We start from the raw sequence: 27,689 nt of genomic DNA, 5'->3' as shown, positions 1-27,689 counted from the left end.
GTTTAACTTAGACCATGGTCTAACTCTGCTAAAATTATGGGAAGCCAAAAGTGTCAAAATTTTTATTAAGTTGTATGTTTCTTATGTTTACTGTGCTCTTTCCTGATTCTTTGATGGTGAAGACAATTATCTTATTCAAAGTTCCTAGACAATTGAGAATGATTTTAGAGTCAAATGAGCTGAAATATTATATCTCTGCTGTTAGTGATTTATGTAACAATTGGCTTTCCATACTTAAAAACACAACTTTAAACCCGAGTTTAAATTAAACCTGACTTCAGAGTACAGGCCTAAGTGTCCAGTGTGACTATCATATCTAAAGCATCATCTGCTCACTGTTTTAAATCTGAATGCAGAGTGCTGAACAAAGACAATGGCCCGTATTCTAAACTTGGTTTTAAATTAACCCTAAAAAGACTGGCGGGGGGCTGATTCAGCCCCCCCCTCGACATTTTTCGCGATAAATCCGCCGCGCAAAATTTTTTGACCGCGTCGCTCACTGACTTTTTACTTTCAAGTCTCGCGCAACTTTTGAGACCAAAATTGTGACCCCCGGGTACGCGGTTCGGAAATTACGCAACATTTCGTAAGTGCATGCACACCCAAAATTACTCAAAAACGTGAATTTGTGTACAAATCCAATGCAAATAGTGTTTTTAACCAAAATTCATAAATGTATCATTATTTTTCCTTTTACTGCTTAAAATCAATTAATTTTATCTTTTTTATGGTCCAAATAAAGTCCCCGACAATTTCCATTGAAAAAACAATAAAAAACAAAAAGTCGAAAAACAAAGAAATACATAAGAAATTTAGAAAACAATAGAATACATAAGAAAATAAATGTGATGTTGAAATTTTTTTAAATAAATTTGATCAGATGCCTATCTAGAGTATGTGAAACGAAAATTAGCATTTCAGGGGCATTATTTTATTAATTACAGCAAACTTATGATTTTACGCATAAATTAGCATAATTAATGAAACATGAGATTTTTGCAGAATTTGATGTTATAGTTTTGTAGATAATGCCATGGGTAACGCGTGTGCCAATTTTCGTCGCGATCGCGCGATCGACGGCCGAGATCATAAGGGGGGGCTGAATCAGCCCCCCCCAGTCTTCTTAGGCGTCGAAATAGCCCAGTCTATTTAGGGTTAAACCCTGGTTTAAAGTTGTGGTTTAACTATGGAGAGCCAATTGGGGCAGAAGTCCCTAACAGTACACATTCAGTTTATTAACTCATACGACACCCAAATTGTTCATAATTGTCTGGGAATGATAACTGAAGTATTTTTCTTCATTATGAAAGCAAAAGAAAACAAAATAGTCAACAGAAGAAATACACAATATAAACAGAATTTTTGAAACGTTTGGCTTACCATAACTTTAGCACAGACATAGACCGTGGTCTAAGTTAAAGGGGAATGAAACCTTTGGAACAAATAGGCTTGTGTAGAAACAGAAAAATCAAAGAATAAGAATAAAGAAAGTTTGAGAAAAATCGGACAAATAGAAAGTTATGAGCATTTGAATATTGCAATCACTAATGCTATGGTGATCCTCACTTTGGCAATGCGACAAGGATGTGTGATGTCACTGATGAACAACTTTCCCTTTGGTGGACTATAAAATACCCTCAAAATGTCTCTTTTTGCTTTTTCTTATGATGATACAAACTCTTTATCCATGATGTATTCTTAAAAAATATGTATTACATGCCTGTAAACACAACACATTATTTATGGATAGATGTGATAAAAGAGGCAATTCTAGTGAAATATATACCAAAGTAATGGGAGAGTTGTTCACAAGTGACATCACACATCTTTGTCGCATTGCCAATTTGCTATCTCCATAGCATTAGTGATCGCAATATTCAAATGCTCATAACTTTCTCATTATTTGTCCGATTTTTCTCAAACTTTCGTTGATCTGTTTCTTTGATTTTTCTGTTTTCACACAAGCTATCTTGTTCCAATGGTTTCATTCTCATTTAAACCCGACTTCAGATTACAGGCCTACGGCTTTGAAGATTTGAATGCCACAGAAATAATCTATGTGTATAACTTTCACTGATAACCCAATGGAAGTCTGATGCAAAGACAGTAATTAAAAAAACAAAAAACAACGGCTGCATTTTCAGAAAATGGCATCAAGCATGGTCGGCATTAAATATAAAGATACATTTACTTGAAAAGCAAAGTCTGCTTGTAACTACAAAATGCCGCAGTGCCATACAGCTAATCACATCTAACATGCAAACAATACTGACCAATGAAATGATTTACTAATTGTTCGATAGAAATGGATTCTGAAGAGCTTCAGAAAAAAACGCAATGTTTGAGGGATGACCTTAGCCCTCTAAAAAAAGCTTAGTGATAAACCGTGGGACTGATTTTTTAAAAATTGATCATAACCAATAATCAATGCACTTGATTGTAGAAATCAGTAAGTGAGCAATTGTTGAGCTTTACGTCAAAGCGTCCAGCAATGAATGTTCTTTTGGTTCTTAACATACCACGCTCAAATTACTCATTAACTTGTCATGTGGAGTACATTGGAACAAATCCTGACTGCTCAAATTCATTCACCGATGACTGAAAATGAGTCACCTCTACGAGCCTCGGCGAAGAATGTTTGTGAAGAAATCATGCTGCCTGATCAACAATGTAGGCTCTTCTTCCACAGAAGAGGTTGTCAATAGACCTGTTCATTTGCCAGAGATACCCCTTAAGACATAGCCCGCATTTGGTACTGTGAAAACAATGAGAGGTGTGTCAAAAGATATCCTGATGATATGCAACCTCTAACATGCTGCAGCAAGAAGTGCAACGCTTGAAGAAACGGATCATCAGAGGATATTCTTCTTGAAGCCATGACGCACTGTTCATCAGTGGAAGGTAGTAATGCTGGCATGGTACAGACCAACCAGGCAAATTCCAAACAATGCCATGACTAGTTGTCATTTGAAGGAATTGTTGAAGTTCTCATCGCCGATTGGTGTTTGCCTACATGGAATGATGAAAGAGATACATGTATATGCATGGACGGTATTCAGTTAGAACTATTGTGACATGAAAACAAAGTGTAGTAGATCTTGTGGTGATTCCAAATACTTTCCTTGAAAGAAGAATCTTGGTAGACTATCAGGAGATTATTTCATGAGAGAAAAAGTCAGTGATTTCTAACCAACTACTTGTTATAAGCCACTGGAATCCTTATTTCTGAGTGAAGCAGTGGAAAATTGTTTGTGAAAAATGAATCTTTGTTTTCATGGAACATTTCCCAGGTTGTTTCTTTCCTTATTCTAATTGCTGTTGATTCTTCAAAAACTCAGTAGACCCTTAGCAGCCCCGAAACAAAACTTCAAGTAAGTAAGCAGCAAAAAAGAGAGGCACTTTTGACAGCTTGCCTTGGTAGATTCAAAGTTATTAGCATGTTCTTGATATGGTCATTGTTTGTTCAACACGTTTGACCATTCCCCTCCCCTCTCCTAATAATATGACACCCTAGAGCCAAGACAAACTTCTTCAATCAGTCAGAAGACCCTAGACAGTTCCCACATAATCATGGTGAAGTGATACGTACTTGCTTCCATACTCTCTGGTCTCTTCTCTCCTCGTTCTGTAATTGACATGTGACTCCTCTATTTGCTGTAGCTCGTACAGCAGACCTTTGACAGTCTCGAAGCAGCTCTTGGAGTCTTCAACCAGCATGGGAGGTGCTTCCGACCTTGTACCTTGGTAGACGGCTTGTAATGCACATGCATCTGAAGACATACAATTTTGAAAACAAGTAAGTTTAGAAATTTAATCATACCACGGAAATCATTCATTGGAAGAAGGCTTTATAAAGGGGTACTTCAGGCTGAACATAATATTCTAAAGGCCACCGCACACCTTACGACTGTTGGCGATCCGTTTTTGGAACAAATCGCACTTTGCTAATTTTTTGAAAATGTGAATGGAACATAACGTTTTATTTGAGGTTAAAATTAATTGAGAGTACTAATATAATCATTTTGAAAGATTGCAAACCTTTATTTTGGAGTAATGGCCAAATTGGTTTTTCAAATCGTAGCCAATGGTACGACTGCTACGACGTCATTACGACTAGATATCAAATTTGCTTTTATTCTAAGAAGGATGATAGCATAGTCACAGATTTGAACATAGGTACACGTATTCATACAATGATTTCGAACATTACACATATTCCAAGTCTCATTATTAGCATTAAATTCTACAACATTTTATTCTGAAATAGGGTCGCAGACCAATTGTAAGGTGTGCGGTCGCTGTAACACATGTTGAGTAAAACAAGGGTTAAATAATGAGGAAGCCACTGAACGATTCATACAGATTTAAGGCATTTTAAATTTAAACCTTCACCTTGAACTCACCTTCAAGTTTTTCTAGTTTGGCAATGTTGGCTTTGAATAACGTATAGATTCTTTCCATTTCTCTGTCTGGGTCTATATCTAATGTGACGCTCCACGGAACCACCCTACAGAGTAAAGACAAATACAACAGAAAAGTATAATGCAAATATATCTCAATTAATTAGGCAACTTTGATCATCAAAGCCCATTTAATGCACAAAATTTGGTGAAGTGGTACATGTAAGTTTATGTCTGATTTACTCTTTGTCTATGATTATTTGACGGTTCTCATTACAGGTAAAACAAGTTCTACTAAACGAATTTCCAGTAAACAAGTTTCAGAATGGTAGTGAGGATGGTGTCTCAAACCCCTTTAACAATTTCTAATTATCATTATTGTTCTTTGGATGGTCGTTGACAGTGTAACTAAAATAAAGTATATACATGTATAACTCACCCTGTTACTGGTGTGCAGCCTCTGTCTGATTCATTCTGCAGTTTACAACTGAAAAAAAAGGTAGAATGCAAATAAAAGACAGATCCAAAGTTTAAATCTGGGGCCTGTGCATAAAACATTTTACCTGAGAAAACTCTGGTAAAGACTGAAAACTAAGGTTAGACTGATTTCTGCCATTGACTTTAACACAGGGCACAAACTCCGGTAATAACAACCCGCTTTTTCTCAGGTAAAAAGTTTTATGCAACGGGCCCCTGTGTTTGTCACCATAAGGGGTAGACAGACACACTGATAACCACCGCTCCTATACAAAAATTTATTTGTTTGCATTTTCTTTTGGATGAAAATTAAATTAACAAATAAATGTTTTTACAAACATATGGTGAGATGGCACATTCTTTATTTGTGTGTGTTGTTGGGGAGGGGGGGGGGGGGGTCAAAAAATATAAAATTTCCAGTTTTTACTAGGTTTGGAAGATTTCTTGCAAATTTTTTTTGGAGGGAGCATCGTGGCTCTGGAAAGAAAAAGTGCAGAAGCACCCCCTCCCCACCCCCACTTTGGTTGGCAAGCTATATATTGCACATCATCGGGCCTCTATTACCAAATAAACGCATAGGGAGATCTCCCCAGGAGAGTCATATATAACTTTATTTCCGAAGGGTACGGGACAGAAATAACCATTTGGAAGTGAAAACGAACTTGTCAATTTTTTTCTAAACAAACCAGTAACCCCTCTTGGGCTTTTGTTCCAACGCCCCCTAGGAGTCTTATTCCTATCTTCTGTCATTGCCTGCTTCCTTCGTTATCAACCAAACCCTCTCACTCTCCTCTTCTAATCACTAATCATAAATCCTTCCATTCTGCTTTCTTGTATACTATATCTTAAGCAAATATTAAAAAGGTTTTGCAATTACTTATATCTGAAAATATTCTGTTGATTCATATTAACCCCCAAAGTATTAATGATAGTATATTTTTTAATGCTTTGTGTAATTTTATAATCCTATTTTGATACTGTTATGGTTTATATTGTTTTTTATGTAAAAGTTCTGTACAATTCAGCTCTTAATGCGAACAATCTTGAAATAACATACCATTTTTATTTTATTATTACTTCTTCCATGCCTTCTCTGGTTTCCCTTCCCTTCAGGGAGCCGGGGAGGAAGAGTGGGTGGGGGGTGGGGGGTGAAAGGGAGTGAGTAAATGAGGGAGGGGGGGAGAACATGAGGGAGTAAAGGAATATGGATGGATGGAGTGAAGGATAAAGTGGAAGAGAATAAGGGGGGGGGTATAGGGAAGGCTGGGGGAAGAGAGAGGAGGATATGAAGAGATGGAGATACATGTATAGGCTCAGGGAGGAGAAAGGGACAGTGAGTTGTTTTTAATTCCTAAACACTTACCACATCCAATGACCATTGACAAAGGCAGCGGGATGATAATAGCTTAATCTATGACGATTGCTCTTGCATATATTGGAAAGAATGTCGATCCTGAGAGGTACAAACAGACAGAATAATTCATTTTTAAGCACTTTGTCAAAAGTCAGAATCACACGTTTCAAGTAGGAATCCTGGGGGGGGGGGGTTCACGAAGATTTAAGTATGACTTAGAGTTGCACCTACATGATTTGTAACATGTAATCTTATTAATCAATACGCAGTAGTGCGCATCCTCTTCGCACGATCTGACCCATGCAGTCATATACCGTACACAACCAGGCATTTCTTGCGACTTGAGTCATACTTAAATCTTTGTGAAACACCCCCCTGGTGGGGGTCTCATAATGCTGTTCGTAAAGTTACGCACAACTTCATGCACGACTGGAACATGTTCTTAGGTCATACATCAGTTACATAGGGATATCACACATCACAAGAACGGATCACCAGTCATGCGTAAAGTCATTCCTATCTTACAAGCAGCTTTATGAAACACTCACCAGCTAACGGCTGCTTGTCATTACCAATCCCCATATTTCAGCATGGATAAAAAAGAATGGATGATTTCAAGTTCAGTGTTGACCTTTAAGTGTTGGTGTATGGTCCATTTTACACGAGTATAACACCAAACATTAAATGAAGATGGTCCTTAAAAGTCACTCACTAGTTATTGAGATGTCAATAATGTGATCTGGATCTGTTTTACAAACTCAGAATAGGTTTTGGAGCTAGGGGAAGCAATCCAAATTCCAACACCAATGCCAACACCGGACTTGAAATCACCCATTGGAGAGTGTGAGAAAGCCACTACAAAAGCACCTATATAGCAAGACACCAGCTAGAAGATGCAGCACTGAACTTTGACAAATTCCCTCATACAACATATATCTATATGTTCAAATACTCAATAATCTAGCTCTTTATCCTCTTATTACCTCAAAATAGTCTTTCTATTTTGATGTTGCTTGTAATAGTTAACAAAGTTGATTTTTCTTTGATTTTTCCGAAAAGCATTGAAAGACTGCTACAAACTAATTGTGATGGAACAAAGGGATTAAGTCAATGTAATAAGATAATAGACATAAATGGAACGACAGGATGTACATTATGCAGTGAGACAAATCGATTTAATTAAATATAGAGAATACTTGTCTTTAACTCAGCAAAAATGTTAAAAGTGTATTTTTATTTTAATAAGAAAATTCTGATGAAAAGAATAATAAGTTGGAAAAGATTTTCTTACCAGGCTTTCTCTTCTACACAGTTGCTGGCTTGGACGTATAGGGCTCTCTTTGGTTGAACAACTTGGAACATCTATTAATGAAAGATGAATAAGGGTAAATGTTATTTATTTAGAAATACATAAATACCTCAATCAAATTATAATTGACATAACCATTTACATTACAAACCTACCTAAATTAAAGCAGTAAATAAACCAAAATTTACAAAGTGTGGGATAACTCATCAACCAGTAAAATATGCAGGTATTAAAAAACAAGTGGAATGCCTCTGGCAGTCTCGCCTGCATCACGCGATTCAATATAGTAGCAGTGCTGACTTTGAAAAAGACTATGGAATAATTCATCACACACACAAAAATCGTAATAGAATACTATGTTCATTGACCCGAAATGACATTTGACCTTGGTCATGTGACCTGGAACTCGTGCAGGATGTTCACCAATACTTGATTACTCTTGTTCAAGTTTCATGAACTAGATCCATATATTTACAAAGTTTTGACATTTCAAAAAAAATTAACATGGTAAAGATTTAGTTTTGATTCCCCTACCTAATCTAAGTTCATTGACTCTAAATGACCCTTGACCTCGGTCATGTGACCTGAAACTCACATGAGATGTTCAGTGATACTTTACTATTATGTCCAAGTTCGATGATCTAGATCCATACACATTCAACGTTATGATGGCAATTCAACTAATACAGGGCCAAAGTTCATTGATCCTAAGTGACCTTTGACCTTGATCATGTGATCTGAAACTCTTGGTAGGATGTTGAGTGATACTCGATTACCCTTATGTCCAAGTTTCATGAACTAGTTCTATATACTTTCTAGGTTATGATGACGTATCAACAACTTAACCTAAGGTTATGATTTTGATGTTTATTCCTCCAACATGGTTTAAGTTTAGACCCTAACTGACATTTGACCTGGGTAATCTGACCCTAAATGACCTTTGACCTGAGTCATATGACCCGAAACTCGGGTATGATATTAAGTAATACTTGATTACCCTTATGTCCGAGATTCGTGAACAAGGTAAATATACTTTCTCAGTAATGGTGAATTTCAAAACTTAACCTTGAATAAAAAATGTCAATGTTGACGACACCAACGTTAGAATAGCGGAGCATTTTGTCTCGCTCTGCTATGCAGGTGAGACTGAAAACGGATTCTGGACTACCTCAAGTGTAAATTTTGAAGTTTGAAGTTGATAAATACAGTGTTTTTTTTAGTAATCACCAGAATTAAAATGAGATAGACGAATAACCTGTCACCACCTATTGTGAGAGGTTTTAAAAATATGAAAAATGATTGGTGAATTCATCTGAAAACTTACAAATTTCATTTGGAATGATTCTTCTTCTAGTTTTTCCACAGCTAAGACATCTGAGATGGGTATCGTACACAGCGGTAAACAGTCTGGAGAGAGAGAAAGAGAGACACAGAGAGGAAGATAAAGAGATAAAAAACATTTTCATGTACTTAAAAAAGTGAAGTTAATTTAAAAATCAATTTCTTTAACACTTAATACGATTCTATTTGGACTGATATAAACAATTTTCTTTAAGCTATGGTTAATAAAAAAAAACAAGGATCCATATCACTATCTTATATAACATATAACACACACCATTTTGCCCTATCAACACTTTTTCATAAACACATTAACAAAAAAATACAATAATAATATACATATACATGACAAGCAAAACATACATGTAGGGAAAAAAAAAGTGCATTTTCTATTAAAACAAATCGATTATTAGAAGGTTGCAGGGGTTGCCACTAATAAATAAATAATGAATAGATAAATAAATGTGACTGTGGTTGAGACTTACCATCACTCTTAGAATATGTAAGCTCTCTGTTTGTAAGCCTGAACCATCTTCTCTTGAAGTTCTTCATACCAATACCTAACCTCTTCCTACCCTGCGCTCTCTTTATCATGTACCTACAAACAAATGTACAAAGAACAAAGTTAACTCTCGGAAACCGGTGTGTTGGCTCAGTTGGTAGAGCGTCCGTCTCACGACTGGAAGGTCGGGGGTTCAAACCCCAGCCACGACAGATCAAGACGTTAAAAGATGGGAGTTGCTGATACCCTGTTTGGCGTTCAACAATTGAAGGGATAGTGCCTCGTTGATCTGGCGCTGCACAGCGGCTGCCGGGCCCACGATCAATTCGGCAAAACAAATTTTTGGAGTATTTTATTTCTGGTGTCTATTTTGAACAATAAAATATGGATTTTAAGATTTAAGATTGTTTTTTTTAAAGGCTGCTGCCTCTTCAGTTCCATCTCTCTGGAATGACCTTCTTTCCACTAAAGATCCTCTCAGCAGAATCACTTGAAGTATTTAAAAAAATCCTATCTGTTTTCATCTTTATATATTGTTAGCTAATTTCATGTATACATAAGCATGTATCATACTCCATTAAAGGTCAGGTCTACCACAGAAAAATGTTTTGTGAAATGAAGCAAAACTTTTAAAATGTTGTGACTTTCTTATTTTACATCTGATTTTGATGAAATTTTCAGTGTTATGCTTGTTGGATTTTTCTTTTCTTTATTCAAATAAACTGTTTGTTGGGGTGGACTTGTCCTTTGATTAAGTAATAAATGCTGTGTTTGCCCTGATGGTAATTACTATGAACATCTTGATTCCGACTGGCTGATGATCCTACCAACCCTATCTTTAACTTTTTAAAAAGTAATCTTTTCATATATACATGTAAAAACCTATAGATGATAGTCAGCAGCCAGAAAAGATAAACAAATCAAAGTTGGGCTCCTTCAGATATGAAGTCTCTAGATGGAGATTGCCATTTTCGTGGGGTTAGTTCAAACTCAAAACGTCAGTGACGAACTACATCTCTAATACATTTGCCTAATTGAGGTTCTATTTTACCAACAATAAATCAAATAAACACATAATATTCATAAAAATGCTGTTTCAAATGTGTTTGATATTATATCAGAGTTTCAAAATATGATTTGATGAATTTTAAAAAAAAATACAAAGAGGTTGATTATTTTTAGAAAATGCCCATGATCAATCTTCTACAGTTACTTATATTTGTAATCGATCTAATCTAAGGCAAGTTAATTGGTTAAAAAAAATTAAATTCAAACAAATGGAAACTAAACTAACAGTCAATATTCACAAAGATGGTTTTGAAATCTGTTGGTTGAACCCATGGTTTAAGCAGATTTCCTGCATAACTGTGTGTAACAAAATGTCCAGGCTCTTGTCACATTATGCCACATTGATGCCATTGTTGAGCACACTGTTTCATTCAGGATACCACTGTTTTGAATTAATGATTCCAAAACAGTGGACTTATGAATAAAATACATGTACATGTAGCATGCTCAACCATAGCAACAGGCATCAATTTAGTGCACTTTGACAAAAGCGATTATCTATCAGCAGTGGACGCTTTTATATATACACTGTAAATTAAGCATAATTTGTACAAGAAATCTGCATAAACCGTGGGTTTCACCGACGATTTTCAAAACCACATTTTTATTTCAGGCCAATGTGTTCAGATCATCACAGCAAACAAGAATGCTTACTCTAGACACCTATCAATGTAAATAGCATGCAAAATGAATGTAAATATAAAAATATAATATACAAAAAAAAATAAGTGAAACAGATACAATGCAAAATACATGAGTGTCTATAAAAGTAAATGACCATAAATTAATTTTAAAAAAAAACCCAAATTGAAATGTCATTTGGTTCAGTAAATTAGACACTTTCAGAGAAAACTGGATCTACTTTTATTGGAAAATGAAATGTGAGACACAAAATGAAATCATATTCCCTCACAACATAATCAAATGACAAAGTCCATTAAATTTGTGTGTTTTATGACTGTGAAACAAAGTCAATAATTCATCAGTAACATCGATTTTCTTTAAGTATCAAGATATCTATCTACAGTTTGAGTTAACGTAAATAATAACCTTGCATAAGGAAATTACCCTAAAAAACTAAGCCAATATACATAAATATTTAATTTCTTAAAAATCTCAATCTTTTTATTACCAAATATGATGTAGCTAGTGAGTGATGAAACACTGCATATACTGGCCAATGTTTGGAAATTTCGCATCGTATATTTCAGATGAATTTAGATAGATTTTGTTAATATTTTTAGCTTGTGTTATACCATACAACTGGTGCTGGGCTGGTGCCATGACTGTCTTGTGAACAGTTTATGCGCTCTAGAAATCCACACTATTGTTATCAATATCAAATTACTATTATCTTACCCTTCTTTTAATACCACTGGGGCCTCCATGGACTTGGTCTTGGATTTACTTGACGATACTTTCTCCAGAAACTGAAGGAAAACAAACAATAATTTCAACATGATTCCTAAAAAAAAAAGAATTCATGGAGAATAAAGCATTTCATCCTTTTACTGTTTCTTTTATTGATATAAAGTTTTATGTTGACCATATGAAGTTGACCATTAGAATGTTTTTTTTTAATCATCAAGATAACACAATGGCCTCTGTGATGCGTGACCCTTGACCTTTTAACCCTAAAATATTGTCAGAACATCATCACTCCTACAAGTACACTTTGACCAAGTTTGAAGATGATCCCTCAAATGATTCTTTAGTTTAATGAGAGAAAACAGACAGATGAACAAGACCCTACATAGAATGAAACACATGGGGCAATCATAGGACTGACAATATGTAAACAGATTTTGGGGATTCCTTGTATATGTTCTTTATGTCTTAAGATAATTAAACAAATGAGTGACACTTTGGATCAACTCAATGTGAACAGACCTTTCAAATTCCTTGTACATATTCCCCTATGATTCAATACCTTTAAACAAATAGCGAAACGTTAAATCAACTCAATGTGAACATACCTTTCTGATTCCTTGTACATGTTCTCTATCCAGTATGTTTGAGTAGAGTGGTGTCATATACTCCTCTTTCATATTGACAGAACTCTGAAATAAATCACAAGGAAAACACAAGAATGAGCGAAAAGGATACAGATTGAGATAGTGGTCTTGTGGTCTAAGAGTTATGTTGTAAACATTTGTCATCCAAATGTGGAAATGTTGTTTTGATTTGTAAGTATCTCTAAGGGTGTGTTCAATGTTGAATTCCAAATTTAAACAGCAACATGGATCAGGACTGATAACATGATTATAAAACGTGGATATAATGAGAAACAAAGAGTGTGTCCTATGTCCTCTATTCCCGGTCATAAAAATAAACGTTTACCAAATCTTGATTCGGAGGAAAATTTAAACGTAAAAGAAATGCGTTTGTAAACGTGATCAGCTCAAATTTTACAACATCGAGCATCGCAAATGCGACATTGAACACAGTTGAGTTTGCTCTCGCAGTGGAAGCCTTCACAAACAGGTGCCAGAAGTGACCTTTCTTGTGATGGGTCAAAGTGCACACTAAAGCTGTGCTAACAAAAAGAGGAAATTTAAAGACGATCAACATGCCTGTCAACATGTAAACGGCTTTATATTTTCGACAGTGCACCGCTGATCGTGTTTGTGTTGGGTGTTTTGTAATTGAGTTTTCAATCATAATTCATGTTGCTGTTGAAATTTGAAAATCAACATTGAACACAGCCTTAGTTGAATGATGCTTCTCGAGGAATGTCACTTCTTGTCAACAAATTTAGGATTTCCTTGCTTTCATTTATCTTTTCTGCTGTCATATCATACACCAGTCTGAGAAATTATTTTATGATTAACAATGTCCTCTGAATTCTCTTAAATCTGAATTGCACCGATTATGTCATTAATTTGTAGTCGAGAAAAGCTAAATAATTTTGGATAAAGTTTAGCTCAGTTTGGTTCATTAACTGATTTCAATTCTGAAATAAAGACAATTTATACATAAACATCAAACAAATATATAAGTAAAAAAGAAAAGAGAAATTGGGAATGAAATGCATAATTTTTTTTAATTTCCACCAAATTTGCTGATTTAATAGTTTTTTTTTATGATGATAAAGTTGAGGAATATCCTACTTTTTTTGTTCCTCTTAAATACACAGGTTGATGACAAATCTTTTCCTATATACTAGTAGAAGAATGCTTGACTGATATTCACTCAAATTTAACATTACCCCCATACCAAGGAACTTGCAAGTTCATACATAATCATATCATTTAAAAGTTGAGCAAAAAATATGGATTACACGAACATACCAGTTTATCCGGGTTGACGTGGTTACCCAGTGTCTGTATCGCCTTGGAAACCATCTTAAGTGTTCTGCTGACTAACTCATCCTACGAACGAACAAAAATAAAAGATCATTAAAAAACTCTTCACTGGTTGCCCCTGAAGGAACGCATAGTCTTTAAAATCCTTCTTTTGATTTTTCATAAAGTCAATGGAACTTCCCCCAGTTACAATAGGTCTTTGATGCATCATTACCAACCCTCAAGAAATTTACGATCCTCATCATCTAATCTCTTACAAATTCCAGTTGCTAAGAAATCATGCGGGGAGCGGGCCTTTGCTCATGCAGGACCTAGCCTGTGGAATTCTCTCCCACACAGTTTGAAAACCCAGACTTCAGTGACCACCTTCAAGAGCAACCAGAAAACTTACCGGTATAAGAGTGTTTTTTGATAGACATTGACTTATTGTTCAGACATGTATTACATGAATATATGTAAATAGTTTTTGTTGTTCTGCTCTGAAGCGCCTTGAGCATCTAATCAAGATGGAAAGTGCGCTATATAAATCTTATGTATTATTATTATTAATACATCGCCCCATATTCTCACGTCCAGTTTAACTTTCACTCTGTGAAATTACAAATAATTATGAAATTATGGTAAGCCAACAATGTCAAATTCTTTTGACATTGTATGTTTCTTATGGTTACAATTGCGGATGTGGTTTACGGTACACCATTTGGAGTGTTATAGAAACAGTGGATAGAAGAAGTGGATAGGCGAGAAAGTGGAGATTTGAGAGTAGAGTATTCTTTCTGGAAAATAGTCCTGAAAAGGACTGTAAACAAGAAAGAATGTTGAGTGAGAACAGCTTGAGTAGTAGAGCTGATGAGGAGATGCTGGCTTGAGTCGGCGAGTAGACTCAAGTAGAGTACTCATCATTTCTACTCGCCGACTCAAGCCAGCATCTCCTCATCAGCTCTACTACTCGAGCTGTTCTCACTCACCATTACTTCTGGTTTACAGTCCTTTTCAGGACTACATTGTACTTTCGAGAAAGAATACTCTACTTTCAAATCTCCACTTCTCGCCTATCCACTTCTTCTCTTCTTCTATCCACTGTTTCTATAACACTCCACATGGTGTACCGTAAACCACATCAGCAATTGTACATGCCACCATGCAAACCTTCAAACAACATCTATGGTTACTTTGTTCTATCCCCATTCTCCAATGTTCTATCCCCATTCTCCAATGGTGAAGAGAACTGTTTTAGTTGTTACTCCCAGACATTTATGACTTGAGAGTTGACTGGGCTGATTCATTCAACCTACACAGTCAGAGCTTTGTGTCACAATTGGCTTTCCATAGTTAAATCACAACTTGAGGCCAAAGTTTCCATTAAATCCAGGTTTGGGATACAAGACATAGGCCCGTATTCTGAAGTCAGGTTTAACTTAGACCACGGTCAAACTCGGTGCTGAAATTATGGGGAGCCAAAAATTCAAAAATTCTGTTTATTTATGTATGTGTCTTATGTTTACTATAATATTTTATTTCCTGATGTTTTCATAATGAAGAAAATATTTCACTTATCAATCCCCCCAATATATGTACAATTTGAGTGTCAAATGAATTACTAAAATGGATGTGTGCTGTTAGGGATTTGTGCCGAAATTGGCTCTCCATAATTAAACTAGGACTTTAAACCTGAGTTCAGAATACGGGCCATTGAGTCTAATTTCTGATTCTTTGTCTGATTTCAAGTTCTGTGTTAGAAGCACAATTCAGGGCTCCGTCTTACAAAGTGTAATGACTGATTCAATCAATCACAACTATGGAAAGCCAGCAACATCAACATCTAAAATCCATGTTTTATTCAAAATGTTTTCTAGAAATGATGTATACCGTAAGTATTAAACGCAACTTTTTCTCGGCGGGATATGAAGCACAGAGATGCCAACTTTTGGAAATCAGAATTAGGGAGGATTTGCAACCGCCACCAAATTATGTGCGCGTAGCGCACATCTCGAGCGCGGAGCGCTCGACCCTTGCGGCCGGGGTCCAGGGCCCGCCTTAGGGCCCTGGAAGCTCTGGGTTTCTAGATGCTCTCTGGTGCAATCTGACCCTTATTTTGGGGCATTTCACATGTTTTGAAATAAACATTAATCCCACTTTTTTAACATAAAAAATATCAAATATGCATTTTCACATGTAAATAAAAAATGAGGGGACAAAAGAAGTACCTGTTCAACAACAATAATAAGGATGAATTATCACTATCGGCTATAGGCAGGTTATGTTCCACTATAAATCCAGTAAAGAAAAGCTGGTCCCTTGCTTGGTGAAATAAAGACAACAGGGTACTAGTGGAGCTCGAAGATCTTGTCATCGCAATGTCCGTAGGCCTATGCCGTTTGCTCCCGAACGAAAGTGCTTCTGAATTATCATCACGACCTCCCTGCTAAACTGAAATGTCCACGCTGCAAATTGCGCAAAATGCATGGTAATTCCTCTTTCCGACTTCCGAACACACAGGTACTGGAGACTGTATTCAGTCTTATACTTCTGAGACCATTTCTTGGTCTTCTTTTGTTGATTTTCCGCCATTTCGTGTCAATATCAACCCATCAATACGCCGAAATCACACACCGATATTCCACCGCACGACTCGACAAATCCAGTGGCCGCGAGCGCACACGCCTCGCAAAGCTAGCCGGGCCTACCGGCCTGGTGCACAGTGGATTCCCGTTGGGCATATCACATGCACCAGCTTTTCGCTGCTCCTTATTTGTCTACTTTTCACACAGAATTTAGTAGCAGCGAACGTAATGGAGTTACTACATGCTAAAGTTAGCAGACGATACATGTCCTTCCAATCCAATTTGATCAATGCAAAAAAATCGTAATTTCGGGAGGATAAGGATGGTAATCGTAAGGGCGGGAGTTGGGATGAATTTTCGGGAGCCTCCCGATTTCATCGGGAGGGTTGGCATCTCTGGAAGCAAAAGTCGGGGGTGCGGTTTATACACGGTGACGGGTCTGAGCCAGCCCGCCGTAAACCCCTTCCGTACATGTACGATGTCTGCCAGTTCACAACACATCGAGTGGCCGGGCGTAGCCGCCCAGACAATGTCGTTTAGAGGGGCATGAGCCACGGGTAATGGGAAGCGATTATTACAATATTAATTAAATGTTGTCCATAACAAACGCACCCACCTTCATGACACTAATTTTGACTTTATTCTCCATTCAAAGTAGTGAAGTCCCCTGGCTAATTTGAAAGAGACGCCAAGCATACTCGGTAATATTTTGTCATCGCGCCAGCTTGTTTTTTTCCTTCCTGTTTGCTTTTCGTAAGATACCATGTAAACCACGCACAAGAGAGACGGCACGAAGCCGTAAAAAACAACTGGAAAAAATGTCAATTTCTTTGTTTCTTGAACCTTCCTGTAATCCCGTATCCAAAATTCATGCTAAGACATCAAATTTCTGAAAGTGATTGTGAGGTTGTGATGCAAGAAGCAATGTGAATGTTTCTTCCTCCTACGCTGGGAAAGACACAGATCATAATTTGATAAGATGTACTGGCATGAATGGTACTGTATCGTAGTTTGCAATGTAATGGCAGTGCTGTGTGTGTGTGTGTACACTGTGACTGTGAGGTGAGTGAGTGTGTAATTTGCCAATATTGTCGGGACCGTTCTTTCTCTCTAACATTTGTAGATGAATTGATCAAGAACAGCAGATTTCCGCATACCGGTAATCTCTTTGGATACTTTGAAATCTTAAAAACTTAGATTTTGATTCTTCGTACCTCAAATATGCATGTAAATGTGAGAAGAATTCTTTTTTTTTTTTTAGTCCAAAGTTGGGGGTGCGGTTAATACACCGTTACTTACGGTATTCATAAATTGCTTTATTGAAAATTCAGTGTGCTCCCTTCTGTTTACAAAGGAAATTTTGCAGATTTCTTGTATAAAAAATTATGACACTGATGGATTTCCATAGAGTTACGATTGATAGGATCAATCGCAACTATTTGTAAGGAGGGGCCCCGATTGCCTGACCTAACACCAAATCCTAATGTGAGCTAAAAAAAACTGATTGAAATAAAATTATGGATGATTTGACGCTCAAATCGTTACTTATTTTCTGGGAATGTAAGTGAAGTATTTTTCTTCATTATGAACGCATCTGAAAACAAATCTTGTTAAGCTCATGAAGTGATTATACTTACAGGGTTTTCTTTCTTGAGGTGGAATAACCTCGGGGAGAGGATGGCAGGAGCAAAGAATCGAAGGAAGACAAAACCGCTCACAGCGGAGTATTTGGCATCAGGGTCATCTAATAGGGAAAAAAAAGAAGATCATCATGTTGTGTTGCAATTAAGTGTATACAGGAATCCAAACATTGTGACTAAATCTGTCACTGATAGGCCAAATAAAAAGTTTAGTCAATAGACTGGTAGATTTCTTGTTGCATTTGCCCAGCCGAGAAGGTTCGCCGGAAATCCGCTTGAAGATGTCGTTGACGACGCTGTTCATGATCGTAATGGCTTGGCCAGAAATTCCGGTATCAGGGTGAACCTGCTTAAGGACTTTGTAGATGTAGATTCTGTAGCTCTCCTTCCTTCTCCTGTGCCTCTTCTTGCCACCGTTGGGCTGTGGGGCCTTGACTGCTTTCTTGGAACCTTTCTTGGCATCTTGACCTCTTGGAGCCATGATGAATGAAGTAAGCTGCTCTGTGGAGAAAGTACCGAAGCATGTGCACAAATCAGATTTATTTGATTGCTAATCGAAAGAACACCTGTACAATATCCTCTTTTTCCTCAAACCTATTTTTTTTTCTTCTTTGAGCTATCTTTTAAGGATACCTTTTCCACTATTATACTCTTCTCTCTATTCTTCCCCTCATTCTCTATCCTTGCATCATCTACCTTCCAGACCTTCTATCTTCTATCACTTACCAGGAAACTGTCTTGAGGCGGCTTCCTTGAGGTAATAAAACACTTCACACATTGAAGTTGGGCATGTTGCTGCCGAGCCGACGATGGCTTGAAATGCTTTTTCAATATAATGCTGTAAATTGGCCTGTAAAACAAACAATAACAACAATTTGATTGATATAGTGCCTTTCCAGAGGGTACAAATTGTTGCTTGAGGCTAATAAAGTTAGTGTTTCATAGAGATTTGCGGGAGTCTGTTCCAAAGATGTACATCGAGGCCCACAATACCTGCCTACGATGCTTCCACTCCTTCTCTCCTCTCCTCTCCATTTGTGTTTCCTTTGCATTTTCTCACTGTTTACCATACTCATTACTCTTCAACTACTTTATTATTACATAAAGTCAGGGGCGGAAATCTCTCCCAAAAGGTAGGGGGGACAAGGGTCTGGAAAATTTGACAAGCAAAAAAAAAGGCTATTACCTAAAATTTAAGGTCATTTCAACGAAAATATATTTGACAAGCAAAAAAAAAAGGTCATCTCGTCAGAAAACGCACGTTTTATTCACATTTTGAGTGATATATTTCTTAGCATCAACAAAGACCCAAAATAGCAATATAGTAGGGGGGATATTTGATATTGTGTCCCCCTACTATTTTGAGTAGGGGGGACACGTCCCCCCTGTCCCCCTGGGATTTCCGCCCATGCATAAAGTAAATAACATGACAGGGAATCATTTTGCTTTACAAATTTGAATAGCCTTTTTGGTCAGAAGAGAAAAGCTCTCAACTAAGTACTGTACAGTCCTATGTAAAAATATGCTATTCAAAAGACTTTATGCGTAGCAGTCTTTCAAACATGTGGAGCAAATTTTGATGCGATACCAGGAAAATTATTCGCTGCATGACAATGGTGGTGAGTTTGAAAAAGCATATCCGAAGCGTTGAAATTTTGTACAACATGTCAAACGTGATTTTAAAAAAGAACCCACACAAGCACTTGACTAAATGCAGAATAAATTAAGCAAGAGCTTCAAAACAGATAAGGAGAAAACATTTGACGTTTGGTGTTCACTCAAGCATGCGGTACGCTTTATGTGCAATGTCAGTGGAAGTTCCAAGTAGTCTGCAAAATCTTGTGTCAAAGAAATTCTTATATCTTGCTTTTCTATTCAATTTATACATTATGAAAGACTTTCTCTTTTAGATAAATTATTTTTCAAATTTTTGCTTTTTGAAGACCAAATTACTTTTTCAGGCTATTTACAGAGAACCCTCCCTGGTGACCTATAGTTGTTTTGGGGTTGGCTGATCACAATTGTTGTTGGATTTTAATTCATGACGATTTCGTTGTCAATATAACCTGGGCCTAGTGCATGAATAATGATATAAGCGTGCTTCATAAAAATAATGGGATTAAGGTTGGATTGCAGAATCTGTATTTTCTGTATCAAAGGATCTGAAATGCTGGCAATCTATCAAATCTAATAACATTGAAAAACAATTCCAAGAAAAACAAATAATCATCAATAGATTGAGTGGATGTGTCTTAAAGGGGACATTTATCCCTAAGAATTAGAATAAGTTAAAGAATAACAGAGTAATAACTTTTCAGACTTTTTGAATTTGTGACATCATAAACGACTCGCTCCTTCATGAAGTACATTTTTATGTAATTGAACATGATTTTTTTTCATAAAAGGGGGTATAAAATGATGTGTCTCATGACACATGCATAGCCACAGCAAAAAATGAAATCACTTTCAATTTTTTGAAGAAGATGAGGAAGAAAAAGAAGAGGAGGAGGGGAAGAAGAAGAAAACAAAGAAAAAGGAGATGAAGAAGGAGAAGAAGAAGAAGAAGAAGAAGAAGTAGGAGAAGAGAAGAATAAGAAGAAGAGCAGGAAGAAGAAGACAAAAAAGAAGATAAATAAGAATGGAAACTAAAAGAAAAAGAGAAAAAGGAGATGGAGGCAGAGAAGGAGAAGAAAATCAAAAAGGGAAAAGAGGAAGAATGAACGATGCTTACAAGATTAGCTTCCAAGTTTTCTCCATCTTTAAACTTGGTAGTATCTATCTCACATTGTTTCCTTTCTTCATAGATGTCATCCACTACACCCTTCAGGACATCATGTAGGTAATGAAGACCCTGCAACCTCATGAACTCATCAATGCACTTTGACGCCAACGAGTTGCCACGAAATATCGTATGCGGATCCCTAGGAAGAGAGAAAGAAAGAAACAGAGACATTAAATCCTTAAAGCCTGTCTATCGCTATGGTAAATTGGTAAAATCCCTGCCCCGCCCCACCCCGACCCTTCTATCACTAGTCCACTTCATAACTCGATTATATGAATGTCCTAAAACAGTTACTATATGTAGAATATGAAAAGAAAATGTGTTTTACATGATGTCAACATCTGTGTAGAGGCACCGCTCCACCAACATGAAATTTCAATTTCAATGAGATCTGTTACAGATATGAACTTGAATAAACAAAGACATGCAACTTGTTTGTAAATAGAGGAAAGATAAATGGAGAAGCGGTCAGTAGATCGTAATTGTAATGATTTCTGCTCCTTTCCCTGTGTACTGTATTATGACGGATGTATTCCTTGAAACGATTTACATTTCCGTCTACTTCTCCCAGAGGAATTGTCCATTAGCGGAAATCGATACAAATAGTCCAAGGTTAATTCTCTTAGAATGCATCTCTCATTTCCATCAACATACAGGAGTGTATCTTTATTTCCTTTGTTCTGTCTTTTGATCTCCCTCTTTCTCTCTCTTTCATTTATCATTTTCTCCTCTTTGTGTCAAAATTGTCTTTCTCTCCTGTTTATACATACGATCTTAATTCAGATCTTTCTCCTCTCTCTCTCTCTTTCTCTGGCCCCTTACAAATCTGTTATCAATTCTTCTTTCTCTCTTATCTTTTGAAATTGATACATACAGGTCAACTCCCCAAGTATTGCCTCTTCCTTCTTCTTTATTTCTTCATTTTCCTCTCATTCTTTTTTTCCTCCTACTTGCCCTATCAACTCTGCCCCCTTTCTTCTTCTTCTTCTTCTTCTTCCTTCCTTCTTCCTTCTTCCTTCTTCCTTCTCCTTCTTCTTCTTCTTCTTCTTCTTCTTCTTCTTCTTCTTCTTCTTCTTCTTCTTCTTCTTCTTCTTCTTCTTCTTCTTCTTCTTCTTCTTCTTCTTCTTCTTCTTCTTCTTCTTCTTCTTCTTCTTCTTCTTCTTCTTCTTCTTCTTCTTCTTCTTCTTCTTCTTCTTCTTCTTCTTCTTCTTCTTCTTCTTCTTCTTCTTCTTCTTCTTCTTCTTCTTCTTCTTCTTCTTCTTCTTCTCCTTCCTTCTTTCTTTCTTTCTTTCTTTCTTTCTTTCTTTCTCTCTCTCTTTCTTTCTTTCTTTCTTTCTTTCTTTCTGTCTGTCTTTCTTTCTTTCCTTTCTTTCTTTTATCTTTATCAGAATACCAAAAGTATTATCTTTAAATCTTAGCACTTTCCCTCTCCCCCCTTTTATTTTTATTCCATAAGAATCTGTTTCTCCCTCTAACGCATTCCTTCAGCTTTAAACAACCTTACACAGGGGGAAAATACCTTAAAAACTTTCAAATTAAATAATTGATTTGTTAGAGCAACAGTAAATACAACTGTTTGTTCACACTTTTAAGTATATCACGTAGGAGAAGCGCATAAAAACTAAATCACCCACCGCTCACTCGTTGACTTTAATATACTTCTCTCACTGGTCACAGTAACCATATCTACAGGGAAAATGCACTTGAGAAGATCGTATCTAAGAAAGAAATACAAAATACATGCATCCTTCCAAGAAGATGAATTCCAGAAGACAACAAATTTCCTGAAGATAGCTTTCTAAAGATGACAGAAGAATAGGGTAAACACCGAACCCACGTTCCTCCCTCTCAAGTTTCTGACCTAATTTTCTTCTTTTCTTCGGCAGAACTGAAAACAAATACGATGGCAAGAGCTCGGCAGGAAGGAAATGAAATTGTGGGGAATAAATAATTCGCCACCAAACACCGGGACAAAGAGACGAGGTGGTTTCTCCAAACGAATGAAGCATCTACCACTATCTGATGGCCGCCCACGCCCAGTGCGTTGCCATGGCGATAAGTTTCATCAATACGCCCGGTTTCTGTATTGATTCTACAGCTCCCATTTCTCTCCTTCCCTTGCAATATAAAAAATCTTTTTACAGCTTTAACCAGCAAAACACGTTGGGAAGCCTTAATATTTAGTGATTGCACTAGAAGCAAAGAAATTATATTTAAAAAAAGACTTTATTTTTAATGCAGTACCATATTCATTCTAACATTCACAAAGTACTGCAAAAATGACTGTTTAATTGCTTAATTTGTCTCTTCTGTGATGTTTTCAATTCTTCTCCCTGTATGTGAGCAGCCAACAATGATATCTAGAGGAACAAGCTGTGTTGTGCAGTGGATTTCAAAGAAGGGCCTCTTTGTGGAAGCGCCGTGGTGTAGCCGTTCTGGCTCTCGCCTTGTAATCAGAGGGTCGTGTTTTTGAATCCCACTATGGTCTAGCGTCCCTTGACAAGGCATCAATCCACAATTTGCCACTCTCCACCCAGGTGTTAAATGGGTATCCAGTAGGATGCTAAAGCCTATGTAGTATGCCTAGCAATTGAGTCTTAAAACTCTTGTTGGAATGCTCCCCATGGAGTGGAGAAGGTGCATACATTGTATGCGGGCATGCAAGGATCAGATGACCGGGGTAATAATATATCTGTAAAGTGCTCAGAGGCGTCATTCCGATGTGTTAAGCGCGAAATTATCATTATACCAAATAGTTGCTAGATTAGATTGATGATATAGTCTTTCAAACTTTTGAATTGACATTTTCATTACTTGGTTAGCAATTTTGAAATTGTGCAGGGTATGATACAGTGGAAAACACTCTGTCCCTCGGATAGGAAGTTAAATGGAGGCCCTTTGTAGAGGAGAGTCAAGTCAACACCTTTGCATGTTATGAAAACACTGCACTATTCGAATAAGAGTAGGGGGAGACCCCGGTGTAGTGGTCCACCTGCGGGTCACAGCTCTGTGTGTGCACCCTTTTAGGCGACCCAGATTGGCTGGCTACTCCAAAAATGTGCCTTTGAATGTCTTTGACAGATATACGGCGCTATACAAATGCTGTGCATCATCATCATCATCATCGACTCTTCGCTGGAAGAGGATACAGTGTAATCAATCCTCATTGGGTGATTTCAAGTTCAATGTTGGCCTTGGTGTTGGTCTTAGTGTTGAAATTTCGGTTGCTTCCCCCTAGCTCCAAAACTTATTCTGAGTTTGTAAAACTGATCCAGATCACATTATTGACATCTCAACAACTAGTGAGTGACCTTTCAGGACCATCTTGATTTTATGTTTGGTGTTATAATCGTGTAAAAATTGACGCAACACCAACACCAAAAGGTCAACACTGAACTTGAAATCACCCATTGTGTGCCATCCATTCAAGCCATCTATACTCCACAGTTTATTCCTTCTTCAATCAACTTTTAAACATAAGCTACTGTACTCGTCCATTTTTTTTGTCATTTTAAAGACGATTGTATTTATGGCTTGTAGCTGTTTATTGTATTGAACAGAGTTGGGCTCAATTACAAGGTATTTGATTAATTGCAGAATTAATAACATTTTTTTAGTAATTGCAATTGAAATTTTGAAAGGGGAAGTAATTGCAATTTTAATTGAGAAAATGTAATTGACTTCAATTAATGGCAATTACTTAACAACAAATTTACTTAATTTATGATATAATTTCATGTCAAATGCTTCAGCATCAAAGAGTATAATTGGCAGAATCCGTGCTCTTTGACCTAAACCTTTATCTTGTCAGTTTCTCTGTAACTTAGAATTATGTTGAAATAGGTGGTACTAGGTACAGAATACAAATAGATTTTATTTTTTACTTTCATAGAAAGTAATTGAAATTGTAATTGGTAATTGTAATTGAAAAAATGTCATTTAATTGAAAAGTAAATGTAATTGCACATTTCTTCAATTACGTAATTGGTCATTGTAATTGAAAAAATGTCATTTATTGAAAAGTAAATGTAATTGCACATTTCTTCAATTACGTAATTGGTAATTGTAATTGAAAAAATGTCATTTAATTGAAAAGTAACTGTAATTGAACATTTCTTCAATTACGTAATTGTAATTGAAAAAATGTCATTTAATTGAAAAGTAAATGTAATTGAACATTTCTTCAATTACGTAATTGTAAATGTAAATGTAATATACTATATTCACCCGATGTTTACGTTGGATGAAATGAAATAAAGTGAAATGATATGATTCTAACTGCTTTCCTCAAGTTTCCGCCTCTATCTTCACTCATTTCCATCCATTAATAACTTCTTCTGTCGATCCTTAACATAAGCTCCTGCACTCACATCTCCTTCTCATACTCCATTTCTTCTTTTCTTCTTCCCTCACTCTTAACAACGAGCTAACATTCTGACGTCAGTCCACAGACGTTATCTAATGAACCTTAAACAGTCGTTGACAGTACCCCTACTAACGAACAGAAGTCTTTGACTTAAATTTTCTTGGAAAGAAAATAAATTGAAATTAAATCTATTATCTACATCTTTTAAAGTTTCCTTCCCGTTTTATTCCTTGTCTAATATATTTCAGTTATTTATATACCCCATTTATTCTTTTTTTTCTCTCCTTTCTTCCCCTCAATCGTAAACGCGAGCTACCTTACTGACGTCATTCTACAGACGGTACCTAACGACCCTTAAACAGTCAATGAGGTACCCCCTATAGCTGAACAGACTCACATCCAAACAATACGTCCCTGAATAAATGAAGTAATTACAGTCTAGATCGATCTTTGCATTATGCTTTCAGCTACACCCCCACCCCCCAAGGCTCAAAAGAATCTACTCTTCACTCTGGTTGCTATACTGTGGAGCCATGTTCAAACATGAACTCATTTAGTAATATACGAATAGCAAACAGGCATGAGTGGATGGTGCAAGATTTCGCAGGAGGTGAACAGAGCATCTCTTCCTTTCACCGAATGCGAAATCTCGCATCATTGCAACGAATAGGAATATTCACTATTTGTGTTGTACAACGTCTAGGAATCTAGCGAAAAAAGCCCCAAGAGCTATTCCCTGCAGTAACCTATGGGAGCATATATATTGAAAGCGAAAAGCAAAATCCCACAAGCGCACATGACCTTGGGCGGCATTGTGCATTTAGCCAGCAGGCTATACGCGTATTGCACCTTCATTTTTACTGAGCGCAATGAATGAAATTGTATTGTGACGTCACCTCCTTAAGCTGTGCAACGGTACATTTTGGACGGTACATCGTGTGTGCAATGGTACAAATGTTTGACATTCAGTCTCCAATTTGCTTGCATACAAGCTAAGTAGGCGTTGTACAATACATTCTAATTCTAGACACCGAAACCAGAAAAGAGACAACCAAATACAGAAGTTGTGGCCAAATGTGTGATGGGGGGGGGGTTGACGGCCATTATGGATTACGGCCTGGTACATATTTTTCCCGGGCCCGAGACAAAAAATATTGTCATTTCATGTTGAGATCAGTTAAAAGGAACATAAAAAAAATGAAGCGCTAATCTAGCACTTACGGTGCTTGTATAGTGACTGCACTACAAGTGCTGATTTTCTAGTTTGAATTTGAACTTGAAAATCAGCACTCGCAGTGCAGTAACTATACAAGCACCGTAAGTGCTAAATTAGCACTTCGTTTTTACAGTGCAGTAAAACCAAAAATCATCCATTTATGCCCACTCCTATTCTAAATCTGACTTTCAATGAGGGAAGGGGCTTCAAATATAACTATGTATTGGAAATATTGAAACAGACCCCCTCCCCCCCAAAAAAAGAAGCTATAATGAATGAACATAAAATGAAGCATGATTATATGAATCATATGACAACACTAAAAATACTAGGATTCTTTTTAAAGTACCAAATCAATATCAATTTTCATATCAATAATCAAAATTCATCAGGGTTTTAAATGATACTCACTAAAATCCACTGGTTGATCCAGAAACCACATGTGATATAAATCCTATTTAGGTGTAATAGAATTACCATTTCAGGGAAGTCTATAAACACCGGCCGTATCCATAACCAATGGTAGGGATTGCGGTTTTGTAATGAGGGGAAACCACATACTGTTAGTACGGCAAAGATATTTGCATCACTGTCAATACAAACCACATTAGGACTTAAATGTAGGGACATTCACAAGGATGCAAATTAAAATGCAAACATAATCTCTTTCGAAGACAGGATAAAATCTGGAGGCTTTAGCAATCTGCCTGCCGGGAAATGATGAAACAGCCTGATAGCATTGTTGAATATTTATGGATCTATCATACTCAATTCTCTTAACAGATTTCATTTAAAGTTAGAGGAAAGTAATGAAGCAAACAATTATTTTATTAGAAGGACTTTAAAATCACAGTTAATTGTCACAATATCGTGATATATACAGATCTAGATCTTGTTGATTTATCTGTGTGAAATCATGAAATCATTTGCATACTGGCCAGGATGTGCATATGACTGTTTTGTGAAATTAAGCGAAACTTTAAAATGTTATAACTTACATATTTTACATCTGATTTTGATGAAATTTTCAGTGTTATGCTTGTTGGATTTTTCTCTTTTTATTCAAATCAACCGTTTGTTGGGGTGGACTTGTCCTTTAAAGGTTAAAACTGAAACTATTCTCCATACAGAATAATCACATGGGATATGGTTTGTAAGAGGCTTTTGTATTAGACTTTATAAATAGGCCTACAATATATGTCTCTCTGTAGCGTTTGAAAAATAAAGTGTATATTGAAGAATGGATTGCAACAGATAATTCTATGAATGTAATACCCCTTTCATAAACCCAATTATGCGGCTAATAGCAGCATAATTTGGTCGTAAGATCGGAGGAGGACCAGAGTTATCCGCATTATTTTGATG

General features: G+C 36.6%; 2 protein-coding genes across 2 annotated transcripts in view; both read right to left on the bottom strand.

Moving 5' to 3' along the window:
- Positions 1 to 2,405: 2,405 nt before the first annotated feature.
- Positions 2,406 to 27,689, bottom strand: part of LOC121430346 (ras GTPase-activating protein 3-like) — a gene marked incomplete at its 5' end in the record, with an annotated part of 97,498 nt that continues 72,214 nt past the window's right edge. Inside the window, 14 exons of the mRNA XM_041627625.1 lie at positions 2,406 to 3,009; positions 3,590 to 3,770; positions 4,404 to 4,507; positions 4,840 to 4,887; positions 6,241 to 6,330; positions 7,523 to 7,593; positions 8,865 to 8,947; positions 9,367 to 9,479; positions 11,811 to 11,881; positions 12,428 to 12,511; positions 13,742 to 13,822; positions 17,958 to 18,064; positions 18,687 to 18,810; positions 20,692 to 20,881. Coding sequence (XP_041483559.1) covers positions 2,964 to 3,009; positions 3,590 to 3,770; positions 4,404 to 4,507; positions 4,840 to 4,887; positions 6,241 to 6,330; positions 7,523 to 7,593; positions 8,865 to 8,947; positions 9,367 to 9,479; positions 11,811 to 11,881; positions 12,428 to 12,511; positions 13,742 to 13,822; positions 17,958 to 18,064; positions 18,687 to 18,810; positions 20,692 to 20,881 — 1,393 coding nt within the window. The remainder of the gene's footprint in view (positions 3,010 to 3,589; positions 3,771 to 4,403; positions 4,508 to 4,839; positions 4,888 to 6,240; positions 6,331 to 7,522; positions 7,594 to 8,864; positions 8,948 to 9,366; positions 9,480 to 11,810; positions 11,882 to 12,427; positions 12,512 to 13,741; positions 13,823 to 17,957; positions 18,065 to 18,686; positions 18,811 to 20,691; positions 20,882 to 27,689) is intronic.
- On the bottom strand, positions 18,077 to 18,441 carry LOC121430347 (histone H2B.1, embryonic-like). The gene has a single exon (XM_041627626.1). It carries the CDS (start codon positions 18,439 to 18,441, stop codon positions 18,106 to 18,108), a length of 336 nt encoding a protein of 111 aa, XP_041483560.1. The 3' UTR covers positions 18,077 to 18,105.

This window comes from Lytechinus variegatus, chromosome 16 (genome assembly GCF_018143015.1).
Source record: "Lytechinus variegatus isolate NC3 chromosome 16, Lvar_3.0, whole genome shotgun sequence".
Lineage (NCBI taxonomy): Eukaryota > Metazoa > Echinodermata > Echinoidea > Temnopleuroida > Toxopneustidae > Lytechinus > Lytechinus variegatus.
Note: the sequence above shows the minus strand (reverse complement) of the source record. Positions and strands in the feature narration are given on the sequence as shown.

Bases quoted from the DNA above. Each gene is read 5' to 3' on its own strand.
- LOC121430347 (XM_041627626.1), bottom strand. From the start codon at position 18,441: ATGGCTCCAAGAGGTCAAGATGCCAAGAAAGGTTCCAAGAAAGCAGTC.